The sequence below is a fragment of the Sparus aurata genome, chromosome 12 (assembly GCF_900880675.1).
Source record: "Sparus aurata chromosome 12, fSpaAur1.1, whole genome shotgun sequence".
NCBI lineage: Eukaryota > Metazoa > Chordata > Actinopteri > Spariformes > Sparidae > Sparus > Sparus aurata.
The window spans coordinates 26,121,252-26,136,143 of NC_044198.1; the positions used below are offsets into that span (position 1 = coordinate 26,121,252).

The 14,892-nt window shown below is 41.2% G+C and overlaps 2 protein-coding genes across 6 annotated transcripts in view; one reads left to right on the forward strand and one right to left on the reverse strand.

The window, feature by feature from the left end:
• Nucleotides 1-188: 188 nt before the first annotated feature.
• On the reverse strand, nucleotides 189-10,451 carry slc25a1b (slc25a1 solute carrier family 25 member 1b). 2 transcript variants are annotated; one of them, XM_030435058.1, is made up of 9 exons: nucleotides 10,130-10,451; nucleotides 5,662-5,769; nucleotides 5,241-5,340; nucleotides 4,396-4,534; nucleotides 3,919-4,003; nucleotides 3,603-3,707; nucleotides 3,386-3,501; nucleotides 3,222-3,295; nucleotides 189-2,347 (listed from the first exon to the last, which is right to left on the reverse strand). In XM_030435058.1, the coding sequence occupies exons 1-9, from the start codon at nucleotides 10,245-10,247 to the stop codon at nucleotides 2,233-2,235; spliced, it is 960 nt and encodes a 319-aa protein (XP_030290918.1). In that variant the 5' UTR covers nucleotides 10,248-10,451; the 3' UTR covers nucleotides 189-2,232. The 2 variants fall into 2 exon arrangements, with proteins under 2 accessions (XP_030290918.1, XP_030290919.1); XM_030435059.1 differs by lacking the exon at nucleotides 10,130-10,451 and adding an exon at nucleotides 6,103-6,313.
• Nucleotides 10,452-12,180: 1,729 nt separating this feature from the next.
• LOC115592394 (voltage-dependent anion-selective channel protein 2) overlaps nucleotides 12,181-14,892 on the forward strand; it is a 9,109-nt gene continuing 6,397 nt past the window's right edge. For 2 of the 4 annotated variants that reach the window (XM_030435060.1, XM_030435062.1), the window contains exons 1-3: nucleotides 12,181-12,337; nucleotides 13,500-13,570; nucleotides 14,743-14,792. In XM_030435060.1, coding sequence (XP_030290920.1) covers nucleotides 13,504-13,570; nucleotides 14,743-14,792 — 117 coding nt within the window. In that variant the 5' untranslated portion in view covers nucleotides 12,181-12,337; nucleotides 13,500-13,503. The remainder of the gene's footprint in view (nucleotides 12,338-13,499; nucleotides 13,571-14,742; nucleotides 14,793-14,892) is intronic. The other 2 variants (XM_030435061.1, XM_030435063.1) reach the window with 1 other exon arrangement.

Sequence of the window (14,892 nt, forward strand, 5' to 3'; positions counted from 1 at the left end):
TTTATCTTGAGCTACTAACTGCTCCTTTCCTAAATGTTGTGAGAGTTTGTTTATTTAGGCACCAAAAGTTATGATCAAAAATCAGTCTTTCTCTTCTGATAAACATTTCTTCTCCAAAACTACGTAATGCTCCTTTAAAAAGTACACAACAATGACAGCAGGGTGACAGGAATGAACACGGCAATATCAACAGTCTGATCCAATGTTTATTTGCGAGCATACATATTAGAATTAAGTATACTGAAGGCACAATACTCGGTTAGAGCTACCGGTACATTTCTTATGTTAAAGGAACAGTTCACCTAAAAAAAAAGAAAAAAAAAAGAAAAGAAAATTCAGTCATTATATACTCAACCAGTTGCTGATGGAAAGTCAGATGAAGTTTCGTCGTCCACGAAACAACAGCAGCAGCATTTCTCCTGAACAACCGAACTGAAAAACAACCGAGAGAAGAAACAAAATGGCTCCATTCGGCTCGTCCGGCGTGATCCACATCTCCTGACGCCTCAAGATCCAGAATTGATTTGAGAGGACGTCGTTCGCAACCTTTACATACGGTCAATGTCGTGCACAAATTTTAGCTTAGCAGCTGGTGTAAATAACGTCTTTTCAAATCAATTCAGCATCTTGGGGCTTCAGGAGACTTAAGCTGCATGGAGCCGTATGGAGCCATTTTGTTTCTTCTCTCGGTTGCTTCTTCAGCCGAAGCTCCAGAGATGTTTCGTGGACTACACAACACCACCTGACTGTCCATCAGCACTCAGCTGAGGCGATAATGACTGGAATTTTAATTTTCCGGTCGAACTGCTCCTTTAATAAGAAAGCTCCAATGATATTTAAGTAGCTGCAACACACACGTATGCAAGATCAGGCCGAAGCTGAAAGTAAACATATGTTGAATTGCATTGTATGTAAACATGCCAGACTCACAAGCTACAAACTGCAGTCTACAACATGGCATCACATATATGAGAAGCAGTTGGCACATTGGGTCATCAGTTGGTGTAAAAATTAAAAGGCAATTAACGTTACAGAGTTAAGAATTCAACAAAAACTGCAATAAAAGCTAAATCTTAAACCACTCTTCCTCCCTGGAATGACATGGCAGGCACTGTTAATGGTGTTGTCTTGTCTATGCAATAAAGGCGGTTAAAAAATTAAAAGCAAAAAAAAAAGAAGAAAAAAAAGGTCATCGAAAAAACGTTAACAGTGATATGAACATCTCAGAAATACCTTCGAAAGTGCCTGGAATTAAAAACGTCTGGCAAGACCGCAGCGCGTGCAACTGCGTATATAATTAAAACATATGTAGTGGCCGAGTACACACGACATTTAATCATTCTTAATCTCAAAAGATCTCAAAATGAATCACACAGTACAATAGGCACTTTATAGCATACCGTCTAGTCAGTTAATGGATTTTTAAAAACCTCTCTGCAGCTTCAGACCACCCCAACCAACCATCGCTTTGTGGAAATGTGCATGTCTAAATAAGTTGTTTACATACGCAACATAATAAAAAACCTGCATCTGTGTGGGTCCTACAATCCTGATTCTGTTGACAATTCATGTGATTTAAGGCATTGAGTTGTTAGGGTACCTGTAGCCTCTGCAGCCCGCGACATCTGGATATAAATCACGTCATCAGGTACTGAGTGAAATTTGTTTTGAGAAGTGTTGTGTATAAAAGAAATCTAAATACTTGCATACGAACAGGGCTTTACAATGTTTGATCTCTGACATAATCTCTCTTTTCAAGTATAATTTATTTTCCTACAGTGTCTAAATCACATTATGTTGGGTCAGGGGTTTTGGCGTCTCCTCGATCGCGCACACACAGCGTTCATATAGATTGAACTGCAGGTGTCGCGCTTCTCTGTGCAGACTGTTAAATTCAATCTAAATAATTGCCCCCGTTCCTTTTCCCTGAGCTCTTAAAGGAACATTCCCCCCACCGTTTGGAATTTAAGTAGAGAGAGCAAGTGTGAGCAGTGACTCTGCAATCTGGAGCTTTTTTTTTTTTTCTCATGCAGACGATGCTTTCACTTGTTTTAGCTGTGTTGCAAATAAAATCAAGAACATACCGATCCCTTTTCTGTCTTTTCTGAAAATCACCCAGAGGTAGATATTAGAACCTAGAAGCAGGATTTAAAAGGAGACTTGGTTCTGGACTCGGTTGTTGTTAGCGGCCCGTCTGAACACTCCTGCTCGTGTAGCACCGAGGTGTCCATCTCAGTCCGTCTTCCAAACAACGTTCAGGACCTTCACCACTTCCTCGTAGATGATGAAGACTATGGCCACGTCCATACACACCCGACCCAGCCGAGGAACGGTACCTTTGTAGAACCTGGATGGGACAAAAAGGGAGACAGTAAATATGCAACTTCCCTGACTTCTTGTGAGTAGAGACGCATAGGAACGCTAAACTTAACTGGTTTGGTTGGTCTGCACCAGATGAATAACTCTCAATATGATGATATATTTTAAATCATAAAATAATGACGAACAGATGTGCTCCTATTTTATTAGGAGGTAGAATCGGACCAATTCTGGTATCGATGAACATTTAAAAAACTTTACTCATGATGCATCAGTTGATGGTGGTTTTTATCAGGTATAATTACACATGAGATATTTATATTGAAGGGAACCTTTTGTCTTGATTACATCTACAGCACATTAAATATCACGTTTTATCTTGCATACAAAAAGTGAAGCGTAAAAATGACAAATTATGGTGCGAGTGTGACTTCCTGGCCTCAGTTTGTGGCCTAGCGACATCACAACAACAACAACAACAACAACAACAAGACTTCAGGAAGTGTCCGATAAAGAAATAGTCCAGTTTAAAATCACAAACTGTCTGTCTCTGTAGGTTTTGTACCTTTGGACAGAGAAAGACCAGCCGTTTCCTGCTGCCTCCACTCTTTATGCTAAGCTAAACTAACTGAATCCTAACTATATATTTATCCTACAGAAATGAGGGATCAATATTAACATCTGACTATTTCACCAGTTGGTCAAACTTTTCCTTTACTTCATACATGAAGCTGCATTCTAGTCTCTGGTTACCTGCCACCATATTGGAGATGACAGGTGGAAAATTCAAATTATTACGGATTTATTAGTTTACAAAAAGTGTGAGTTCATTTAAAAAGATGTGGGATCCTGAATACAGCTAATATAAAACATGCAAACCCTCATAAATCACATCAACTTACGCCTTTGGTCCCTCGTGCTTCATGATCTTGACGGCGCAGTCCAGTGTGCTTTTGTACTTGTGAGCTTCCAGACCCTGTTAAATACATTTTTTTTAAAAACTGTAAGTTATATGACTTGAGGTTGAATGATGAGATCCTAAAGAACTCCATGTTATTCTACCGACCTGCATGCGGGTCTTGATGACGTCCAGAGGAGTGTTTCCGAACACGCTGGCAGCACCAGCAAACGCTCCAAACGTTCCAGTTATCAGAGGGTTGATGGCTTTGTCGGGGTTGTCACCTTGTTTTTACAAGAAAAAGAGGATAACTCAGCTGCTTTTTGCTTGTGTGTGGTAATTATTTACATGATTTAATGATTCACACACACACACACACACACACCTTTGTACCAGTTCCTCAGTGAAGTCATGACGTAGAAGCGGATGGCCTGGTTGGAGCCTTGCTTCAACACGGTGGCTGTTAGGCCCTGATACGTCCCCTTCAGTCCTGCACACGCATCAGTATCATCAGTTTAATGCTTTCAGTTTCATTTTAGAGTCACCAGCACTTAAATTAATAAACATTTAAGATTATCATCCTCCAAATGAAAGATGTGATGACTCAGATAGATGAGAGCTGATGAACAGCCTGAGGAGTCATTTCCTGTGTGGCAGAATCAGAACAGTAGGTGGCAGTAAAACGTCATTAACCTCCTCACCTTCAGTTCTGACGATCTCCCTCACCCCGTGGAAAAAGCCTCTGTACTTTGGGTTTGCTGATGTCTGATCGTGGATGAATTTGACCTAAAATGAAATCAGAACAATGATTAATAACTTTGACAAGCCAAAGCATCCAAAATGAAACCAATCTGAGTAAAACTGCATCAGAAAGATTTTATTTGCATCAAAGCGAAGAAACTTGTGAGGACTGAATGAGAGGAAGCTGTTCAGGTGACAAGTACTCTGCATTTTTATCTTCCAGTCTCTTTTATTAAAAGATGCATTTGAGTTTGATTGCAGATTTAGAAACGTCAACAAAAACACGTTCTTCCATGTTGAGGTTTCTCGTATTTCTCACAGTTCAGCATTTTGTTTCAATAAAGTTCTTTGCAGTCCCATTCGATGACTGTTGTAATAGTTCTGTTCAGTAAGTGATGAAAGAAGTATTCAGATCCTGAACTTAGATAAGTTTTTACCTTCACTGTCTCCATGGGACAGACGACCACCACAGCTTCTGCCACTCCAGCCCCCAGACCACAGAGGAATCCTCTCTTACTGTCGAGTTTACCGGTTTCATCTCGCATCTTATTACTGAGGAACTCAAACACCCCGAATCTGCACCAGGTCATGGAGAATAAAGAAAAAAAGGGTTAATGACTTTAAAACAGCACCATTTTGTTATAAGGTGACCTTGTTGTCATGGCCGTCTGGGTTGCCAGGTTGTGAAAAATCTCTGAGTTTTAATTAAACTTTTGACATTCATAGATGTCGACTCGATGGCTTGTCAGGAAGTCAGGAAGAAACCCGCCTTTTTGCAAACCTGGCAACACAAACACTGTTCTCACTGGAGCTAAAACAGTTAAGCAATCAATAGATTAGCTGATCAACAAAAACAATATTTTGACAGTTACATTTCTGCTCATTCTTTTCTTTGTCTTATGTGACAGAAAACTATATTTTTTGGTTTGTGATGATGTCACCTGAGGCTTTAAGACCTCGTGTTTAGCATTTTGTTTTTACATATCCTATAATTTTTTGACCAAACAATCTGCTGATTAATCAGTGACGAAAAAGAAATAAGTTCATCTGGGCTGTGGGTCTTATTCAGGCTTTCATCATCGATTAATCAAATGTTTTTTCTGCTTAATATATTAAAGGGTAACTCCACCAACTTTCCACATTAAAGTGGGTTCACAGTTGTTGGGGAATTCTACTGCAGATGAAGGGGAAAAAAAGTAGTTTAACCCTTTTGTGGCTCAAGAGGAAGCTGCAAGTTTTGCACACTTCTATCAGCCACACCTCATTAAGTGTGTTGTCGTACCTGACGGCTGCTTTCGGTATAGATCCATACAGCAGAGAGCTGAGCCCTCTGTACAGACCTCTCACCCCATGACTGTTCACCGTCTGCTTCACACAGTCACCTGGACGAGATGGAGACGACAGCTTACAACACAAATCATCTGCTGGACAGAGAAAACTGCAGCGCTGCCAAGAAAAGCTCACAGTGACGAGTTTCCGCAGACAAACATGTTCTCTGCCAAAGTTCACATGGTCTCAGAGATAACAGATAACAAGGGCCGACTTACTACACAAACACACATCTGCTGGCTCACGCACGAACAGTACTCACTGTTGTATTAGATTGCGTTCGATTTCACAGGCACACCCAACAATGTGGCCACAGAGGGAAGTTGTATTATCATCACACATGTGCAGAGAGCAGATAAAAGCACTGAACTCACTGATGCCTCTGTATTTGGGAGGATTGGCCTTCTCGTCTAACTGCAGCTGTGTTTTCACGTACTCTGTGGGGAAGGTGATGCAGATCTCGATGCCTCCTGCGATCCCTCCTGAAATAACATGGAACACATTCCAATCAGCAAAGATTTCAAAGAGAGAGCCCAAAAGAAAACATTTTGAAAGTGTTTCCTTTCAGACACACGAGTGCATTTCAAGGGAAAATAACTTTGAATGTGTAAAACTGCATCAACACAGCAAACAAGTTCAACCACGACCAATTATTGATAGAAAAATATAGTTTATCTTCATCTAATCTACTTTACACATGCATGTGTCTGTTTCTATAAACACTAACTGTTTACTAAGCACATGAATTCATCATCTATTTGTACAGTTGTGCTCTCAAGGACGTCACAACAACATAAGACGGCAACATATTTAACCTTTATTTTTAGAAGAATATTCCCACTAAGCTTCAAAGTCTCTTTAAGAAGAGAGGCGGAGAGAGCAGCATGAAAAGTTCCACATAAAAGATGAAACGATGAACTTTAAACAAACAACAAAAGAGTCACATAAAAAACAACAAACAAGTTTCAAAGTAAAAGCGAGATTGAATAAAGCACAACTCCCTTTAAAGGTTGTGAGCAGAGTGCACGTTAGAGGTCAGCACTGTTCACGACTGTTGCACACGTCTGTGAACGGCGTTTCATCACCAGTCCAAACCGGTTCCACCTTAAATCTCTGGTTGTCACACATCTGCCGTTCAACAGCGAACACGCAGCCGGCAGCTGATTGGCTCGGCCGGTCTCAGTGAGATTCTGCCTACAGTTACTCCCCCTGGCCTGACTCCAAGTCGAGGGGGTGTGTAGCCTTCAGAGCACACACTGTTCACCACATCGGCCCTCAGCCTCACAGTGGCTGTCAGATAGTGGCATGATTCCTCTGATGGCTGAGACGTTCACACCAAATACAGGAAAAGGAAACTATCTTTCGATAAAGCACATGAAGTATACGACTTGTAGCTCAGCAGCTGGACAAGTTTGACGAGTTTATACGGGAGTTAAGTTGCAAGAAACCGTTAAAAAACAACATATTTGTGGAGACGTGATACCAAAATGAACAATAAAGGGATGTGAACAGTAGATGTGCATGTGAATTCAACCTCACTTGTATAAAAAAGGGCTCTTTGTTGATGCTTTAACATGCGTTCCTTCTCCCAAAATGTCATGCAGACAAATCCAACTTCATGCAAGTCAGGCTGCTCGTGCACACAAAATCACAAGATTACTGTTTGTCAAATCACTTGTTTTCACTAAAACATCGAGTGTATTTTTGGTGAGCTCTAAAAGTGCTGGTAATGACACACCCAGGCATTCCTCTGGTTAGAGACTGGCTCTACAGCCGGAGCGGCACCTACAAATTAAAACCAACACAGTGCACAACATGGTCTGTCAACAAGCCTCTGTGCAGTACCTGCATCGTGTCCACGTGTATTCAAGCTGGAAGAAAGATATACAACCAGTTTATCAAGTCTGACATGAAGGGAAAGTGGAACAGGTATTCTGAAGGTGAGCTGGAGGAGACGCTCCTCAGACAACACTTCATTTCAACAGGTTCATTGATTTAGTTGTGAGGGAAAGCAGGGCTGTGATTGGTGACATTAGTAATGGCTGCCGTGTTAACACTGATGTGAACTTTAATCTTTCACTTTTACATTTTAACATCGCAGATATAAGATGATTACTCTGTGTTACCTGTTAATTTATGGTCTGATAATGAAGGCTGAATAAGCGTACAGTACATTTACAGTAATCACACTATTATCATACTGTGCCAATTTTGCTTATCTACGAACTGATTTATACTGCCTTAGTGCTCTGAAATAAATGTTAATATTTAAGGTTGATATCAAGTTTTATGTCCATCAGGACTTCATATTTTGCCAGAAAGTATAATAAATTACTTTTTAAACTAAATAAATGTAGATTTCGTGCTGCTTTCGATTCCTACAGGATTACTGTAACTGATAATAACAGTACCTGAGTAAAACCATCATGCCATAAAACAGTGATATGTTGTTAGATGGTTATTGTGCTTCAGTTTATGTGAACGTTACGTACGATAACCAGCGTTGACATCATCTCATCATTGTAAAACCAAGCTCCACCTTTAGTATTATATCTTTAAAAGTTATTTACTTTGTTTTTTACATTTACGTTCATATTTCCTTTTAGTGCCTAATGTTAGAAAAGAAGATTGATACCGTAGCCGGGTATCAGTTAGCTTAGCTTAGCATGACTCTGGAGGTAAACAAGGGTAAACAGACAGCCTGGCTCTGAACACCAGCAGCTAGCAAGATATATCTTATTTGTTTAAAATCTGAAGTGTGAAGATGTTTTGCGTTGGACTATTTCTGTTTCTGGCTACGTGCAGTGACTCCAGTGAGGCTACAGTCTAGAGTCAAAGTTAACCCTGCTCTGGAACTGCACCAGCGAACGCTAGGCTAAAGTCGCTGTTAGCCCACTTTACAATATGCTAGGATTGCGCCAGTGTGAAAGTGTTGTTATCCTGGGTCGCCTGTGGCTAAGAGTGTTCTTGGAATGCTTTGAGGCACAATCCTGGCACATTTCAAAGCGGGCCCAGCCCGACTTGAGCCTCAGGCTTACTGGCATTCCTGCAGAGCAGAGTTGGCCCCGAGTTTGTGGCATCATCCCCAAAAAATCTACTAAACATGTTGTTAAAAGATTCCAGTGGGAAACAGAGTTAAAGCACACAGAGTAGTAACACAAGATTAGAGAACTTAAACACGAGCTGCACGTTCAAAAAGATATTTGGACCTGGTCTAAAGTTAAGGGGTCAAATCTAATGGTGCGTTCAGGTGCCATCCAAACAACCAGACAAACGCGTTTCTGACTAGGGAAACTGACAACTCGGGTCAGAAAAAATGTTGGTACATGAGTCGCCCTGATGTTAAAACATGGCGGACGAAGGTCAACATTGGGTTGCTAACATGCTGTGAAACATACTTCATGGCTAACAGGATCCGTTTCCTTTGCTCTTCCTTGTTATTCAAATACTGGAACAGTGTAGTTTGAACGCTTTGTGCGATAAAATGCAAATCATTGTCCACGTTGCTCCCACATTCAAAACTGAGGCACGCGAACACACCACAAGTGGGAAGAACAACTTCTGAACTGGGGAAGCTGGACTATCTGAGCAGCAAGTGAAGGCAGCATTAGCCCTGTGCTAATGATAGTCCTCCTGTCTGGGGCTAATGACTCCGTTAGCCTGGGCCTAAGTGCATAATGTGGATCCTTGAATAGAGAGCCATGCTAGCTGTTTCCCTTGGTTTTCAGTCTTTATGCTAAGCTAGGCTAACCATTCTCCTACTTTTGCTTCATATTCGACCAACAGATCTGATCTTTTCATCCAATTCCCTGCTGGAAAATTAATATTTCTCACAATATTTCTGCATTTTTGTGCACTGAATCAGAAATATTCACCCGTGAGTCCAAACTGAAGTGGGTTTGCTTCGCCGTATGAAACAGATGCTGTCTGTTTCTGTGGAGGATTAGTGGTTGTTGTATAAAGCCCTGGCATGTGATCTAGTTATTCTCTTGTGACTTTGCTGATAGACGCCTCGTCATCCTATTAGCTCGATTAAAGCGAGCCAGGATCATTTGGACATCTGGTTCTGGCCCGTCTTTCTGGCTGAGTGTAAGGATGTTTCTTCACTGGACTTGTGTCAGACATGTTGAAACCCAGGTGAATGTGTGCAGAGGCTGACAGAGCAATGTGCATTGTCATCGTGGCTCATGCAGCCCTGAACATGGGAGACCCCGGGCCTCCGAGCACACACAGCCTGTAAGGCCACCGGGTCAACGCCGGACAGCACCGCTCAAACTGCTGACAGTCACGTACAGATAATTAAACGTTTTTTCTTCTGTACTTCTGAGCTTCAAACACGGTGGATGGCACCACAGTATCAGCCTGTACTGTTGCACAGTGAGATGAAGTTTGAGCATCTGTCACTGATTGACTCATGAGGCAGTCAGAGGTCTCTGAGGAGGGTAAAGTTTAAAGGTCCCAGCACTCATCAGACCGTCCAAACTCCAGATCCAAGACCGGCCAGGGAGGGTGACCTGGAAGAAGTTCAGTCCTGAATCCTGAATCAAGGCATGTTGTTTTTATATATACACACCATGAAGAAGAAGAGAGTCAGGGTGCCTTTAGACTGCAGTGCACAAAGCACAGCATACATTCATTTTACATTCATCAGTGTCATTGTAGAAAAAGAGAAAACAGTGCTGCAGCCAAAGGCCTCTGATAACATCTGCACACAAGCTCAGAGCTACAATAACAAGTTTCTGTGTGTGTGTGTCTGTGTGCGTGTGTGTGTGTGTGTGTGTGTGTGTGTGAGGTGCAGCAAGACACAAACTAAACTCCTGCCTGCAACACAAACTTCCTTACCTGCCAGGATCGCCTTTCCCGGATGCGTGAATTTGGCTTTCCCCGCCGGAGCAGCAGCAGCAGCAGCCAGGCACCGCGGTCTGTGGAACGGGCTCACGAAGCGAGGTTGTCCGGACATGACGGCGCTTCACCGGCCTAACTTTGTTGTGTGGTGTCGGTCGACGCGGATGTGCTGCTCGGTCCGCCGCGTCAAGCCCTCGCGCAGCCTCGACGCAGACATGGACCGTTGGACTTTTGGAGTTGAGATAATGTGTGTGTGTACTTTTCAGTGTGGAGTTTTTCACCCTCCACACACACACTCACACACACGCGCGCGCGCGCACACACACTGCTCACACACACGCACCGAGAGGCTGATAGCGTTGAGTCAGTGTTCAGGTTCAGCAGGGCGGGGCACGCGCGACACTGACACGCAGGAACGCCATGTTTGTCACAAACATTTTAAGGTGGACCGGGGTGATCCCGCGTGAAGACGCTCATTCGCCGGTTGGTCGTTGAGAAGATCCCAGCCCACTTTAAATGCAGCGGCTCGCCTGCAGAGGCCGCCATTTTCTCCCAACGTCCCTTTTTTTTTCTTTTTTATTCAACAACTTTAAATCTATACCAACAATTTCTTTATTTATAAGCAAAACAAATCACAGTTTAACGGTCTGCTCATAAAAAGGAAAATAATTTAAATATATCTAAATAGTCAACATTTTTTGCCACCTTCCGGTTTTTCAGATTAAAACTTTCCAATGGAAGTAAAATATGATTTAAAATCTGTAAATATAAAGTGTAACAGAAGGAACATCTTTCAAGCTATTCTCTGAGTGTAATAATTTGCCAAAAATAATTATTAAATTAATTATTATATTTCAGAGGGAATTATTGTGCTCCACTAAATGTTTTAATTATCACTAACCTATAAATAGATCAAAAACAAAAGTGGCGGACTGGCCCTTTTCAAACTAAAATCTATTATATAATTGAATTATGATTATTGAGGCAGCCATTTTTTCCCAACCTCCTTTTTTTTCTTTTTTATTCAACAACTTTAAATCTATACCAACAATTTATACAAGATTAAAACAAAACAAATCACAGTTTAGCAGTCTGCTCATTAAAAAGGAGACTATTTTAAATTATCTAAATAGTCTAATTTTTTTTTTTTTTGCCACTTTCTGGTTTTTCATATTAAAACTTTCTAATGGAAGTAAAATATTATTTAAATCTGTACATGTAAAAGTGTGACAGAAGGGAAATCTTTCAAGCTATTCTATGAGTGTAATAATCAGTTAAAATAATTATTAAATTGATAGTTATATTTCCCAAGGAATTACTGACCTCCACTAAATGTAATAATTAGCTATTATTTAGTATTGTGGTTAATTTTAAGCATTGGAAAAAGTAGTCATACATCACTAACCTATAAATAGTTAAAACAATCTAAAATAAAAAAGTACCAAAAGTGGCAGACCCATTTTAAATTACAATCTATTATATCATTTAATTCTGATTATTGAGGGTTTAATGTAACAGCTGTTAAAGGTGGAGCACATTTTTTTATGTCCTTATAAACTGCCAGTCAACCTGTGAATTTACCCCCCAGGGAATCAATAAAGTTTTGTATTCATGTGTAATTGTAGATCATAAATTATTCTTTGATTATACAGTTTCAGGTTAATGATCCAGTTATATTAGCAGTATGGGCCTACAGCAATATACAGCAAACACAGTCTGTCTGTATAACAAATACTTGAATACAGTTTTACTTTGTCTGCAGACTAAAAATACCGTGTTAAGACATTAAACTAAAATCTACCTATTGAATCTCAGCCTGCATATGTTGGCTTTATTAAACCCTCCCCCCTCGGGTCAGTCACAGAGGGGCCCATGAGGTCAGAAGTGTTGGCTCTTATGTTCAGAAACATATAAATTAACTAAAAACATTTATGGATCTCATATTGGTCCCTTCTGTCCGATTGTTTTCCATTAAACGATCCACACTCTTGTAAAACCCGGTTGAGATTCATCTCTTGCTCTTTTTCTTGACTCTTCGTTCGCTTTTCGCACTGATACCGCGCATGCGCCATATGTCTCCTTCATTGTGCCCTGTTCCCCCTTATAGACAGTGCTAAGCTAAGCTAGCTGTCAATCCACTGAGCAGCATCACGCCAGGGACGCTCCAGGCTCTGCAGACACCCCTTCCAAAACACCTTTGCACCGGTAAGGAGACCAAACTGTGCTTATTGATATCACACACAGCGTTGAACATTATCATTTATCTTTTATAATTCACGTCATTAATTGCTACATAACGGTACGTGTTCTCTCCAAGGTTAGCCACATAGCATGCTGAGCGATTTAGCTAGTCTGTTATGTAATGATGTTTAGCCTTGTAATGCACAGTTTAATCCGTGCATGATAGCTCTCCTGTGCGATAGTACGGAGATTTAAAACGGTGAGGTTAGCTACGCAGTTAGCCCCCTTGTCAGCTGGGGTTGCAGGCTGGTAGGTGTGTATGTGCGTGCGTATATGTGCGTGTGTGTGTGCGTTTAGGGAGGACAGACAGGCAGACTACAATGCACGTTAACTAACCAGCCATTCAAGAGCATCTGTCGTATCCCTTTTCTTGCTAGTTAGCTAGCTTGTTACTGCAGCTTCACACACCAGCTAGCTAGCTGTCAACCCCCCCTCACCTCACCTCCTCCTCTGGCCCATCTGTTGTCCTTTGTCCCACATAACAAATGAGGCAAGTAGCTTTAGCATCGTTCACCTGGGGAGGCATCTTCTCCAGCTGTTCATACAGTAGACAGGATGCATCTCCAGTCATAATGTGCATTTGTGTCAACGGCAGCATCATCAGGATGAAGGCCTCTTTTTTTTATTACAACCTTGAGATATGATGAGACTGAGAGCCCTTTTGTTCTGATGCTAGCTCGGCTATTTCATCTATTTGTGTGTGTATATTAGTGCTCATTTATGTTTTTCTGTGTATTTTTCATGGTGCACTTCCTGCCCATCCCTTCAGCCTTCTTGTCTCAGCCGGATGCAGAGCCCATGTGTTGTTAGCATCCCAGCCTCCTCTAAAGGAACAGCATGTTCCCTTCTGCTGGAGCTCACCGGGACTCTTGGTTGTTTAATTGAATGACAGTTATTCCATTGTTTGGGTGTTTGACAACCCCCCGCTGACTTCTCCTGCACCCTGCCTCCATTCAGGATAAGCTTTGCTGGTGGTGCAACATTATGGACGACTCAAATGTGACTCTCAGCCCTGATTAAGGCCTTTAACTGTGCAGAAAACGTGTGCTGCAACCTGCTTTCTAGTTTGTTCTGTGACTTGTGAAATACGTGGCACTGATCACATTCATGACTTTATCTCCTCCAGCACAATGGCTGTCCCTCCAACATACTCAGACCTGGGCAAGGCTGCCAAGGATATATTCAGCAAGGGCTATGGTGAGTACTGATTTAGCCCAGAGAGTAAATTATTAACAGTTAGGAATTCCTGAAACAGAGTCTGTTCAGATCTGGTGTTTCATTGAGTCTAGATGTTAAAGACTCTCCAGTGTGCAGCTGATATAACAGACTGATGAAAACATTAAATGTTGGTGGCAGTGGGCCAATCTGCAAAGCAAACAACAAATACTCCATCAAGGTTGTAAATAAGTGTGTAGTCCAACATTTTCATAGTTGATTCATTGATTAAAGTGTTTTTTCAAGCAAAAACATAAAATATTTGCAGATTCCCGCGTCGTAAATGTGAGGATTCGCTGCATTTTATGGTCTGCACTATTAATGATCAGTGAAGAAAATAATAATTAAAAAAAATGAAGTTAGTTGCATTGAGTTGAGTTAGGAATGAGCAATATGGACAAAATGATCTAAATGCAGTGCAGTATCTATATATTGTGTGGTACAAAAATGTTATTGTTCAAAGACTGTCTCAAACCAAATGGAGCAAATTAAATACAAATCAAAGTACTTTTCACTTTGAAAACTATATAAAAATCATGTATTGCCATGAGTCACTTCTGGTCACGATTTACAACAATGCCCTCAATGGACTTGTACACACTTATAGACATAAGAGGTATAACTATAGAGCTGCAGAAAGTAGTCAGTGGTTGAAGTTTCAGAGAGGAGAAGAATACGCAAATATTCAAAGATTTAAAGTTTTAACTGTATTTTGAGCAAAGAATGAAGTGAGCCTCTTGTTGCAGAGACTCTCACACTGTCTCCGTCTGTTACATGTGAAGCAGCAGCCAAGAGAAGCTGCCTCAGCACAGCAGGAGAGACAGTTGCTGAATCGGCTAACCTGATACTGTCAAAAGATCAGACAAAATATCTGCCTGCTGCCACCTCGAACGCTCTCTGAATGACACATGCTGTTCAATCTGTACAAAACTGAAATGTTAAATTAATAATTTGCAGTTTTATAGGCTATTATGTGCTGGTTTCTATGCTAAGCTAAGAGCTAAAATGACTCTTACCTCTTAGTAGGAGATTTAAAAAAAAATCCAAAACGTCAAAACTTCTGCTTTTTATAAATCTTCTTGTATTTGATTTATTTGCTTCGTCTCCCACCTGATTTCTGCTGACACACTCTCTTGTCTTCGTTATCCGTCCAGGCTTTGGCGTTGTGAAGCTGGACCTCAAGACCAAATCACAAAGTGGAGTGGTGAGGACACTTTTCTCTTTCATTTTATAACCTGAAGTCATTTTCTGCTCAGTCCATCTCCCCCGTAAGCCTCCTCCTCTCATCGCGGCTTACTACCTGA

Coding starts and splice junctions, on each gene's coding strand:
- slc25a1b (XM_030435058.1), bottom strand. CDS start 10,247: ATGTCCGGACAACCTCGCTTCGTGAGCCCGTTCCACAGACCGCGGTGC. Junction 4,004..4,395: donor GTCCCATGGAGACAGTGAAG/GTAAAAACTTAT, acceptor ATTTCATTTTAG/GTCAAATTCATCCACGATCA. Junction 3,502..3,602: donor ACTGAGGAACTGGTACAAAG/GTGTGTGTGTGT, acceptor TGTAAAAACAAG/GTGACAACCCCGACAAAGCC.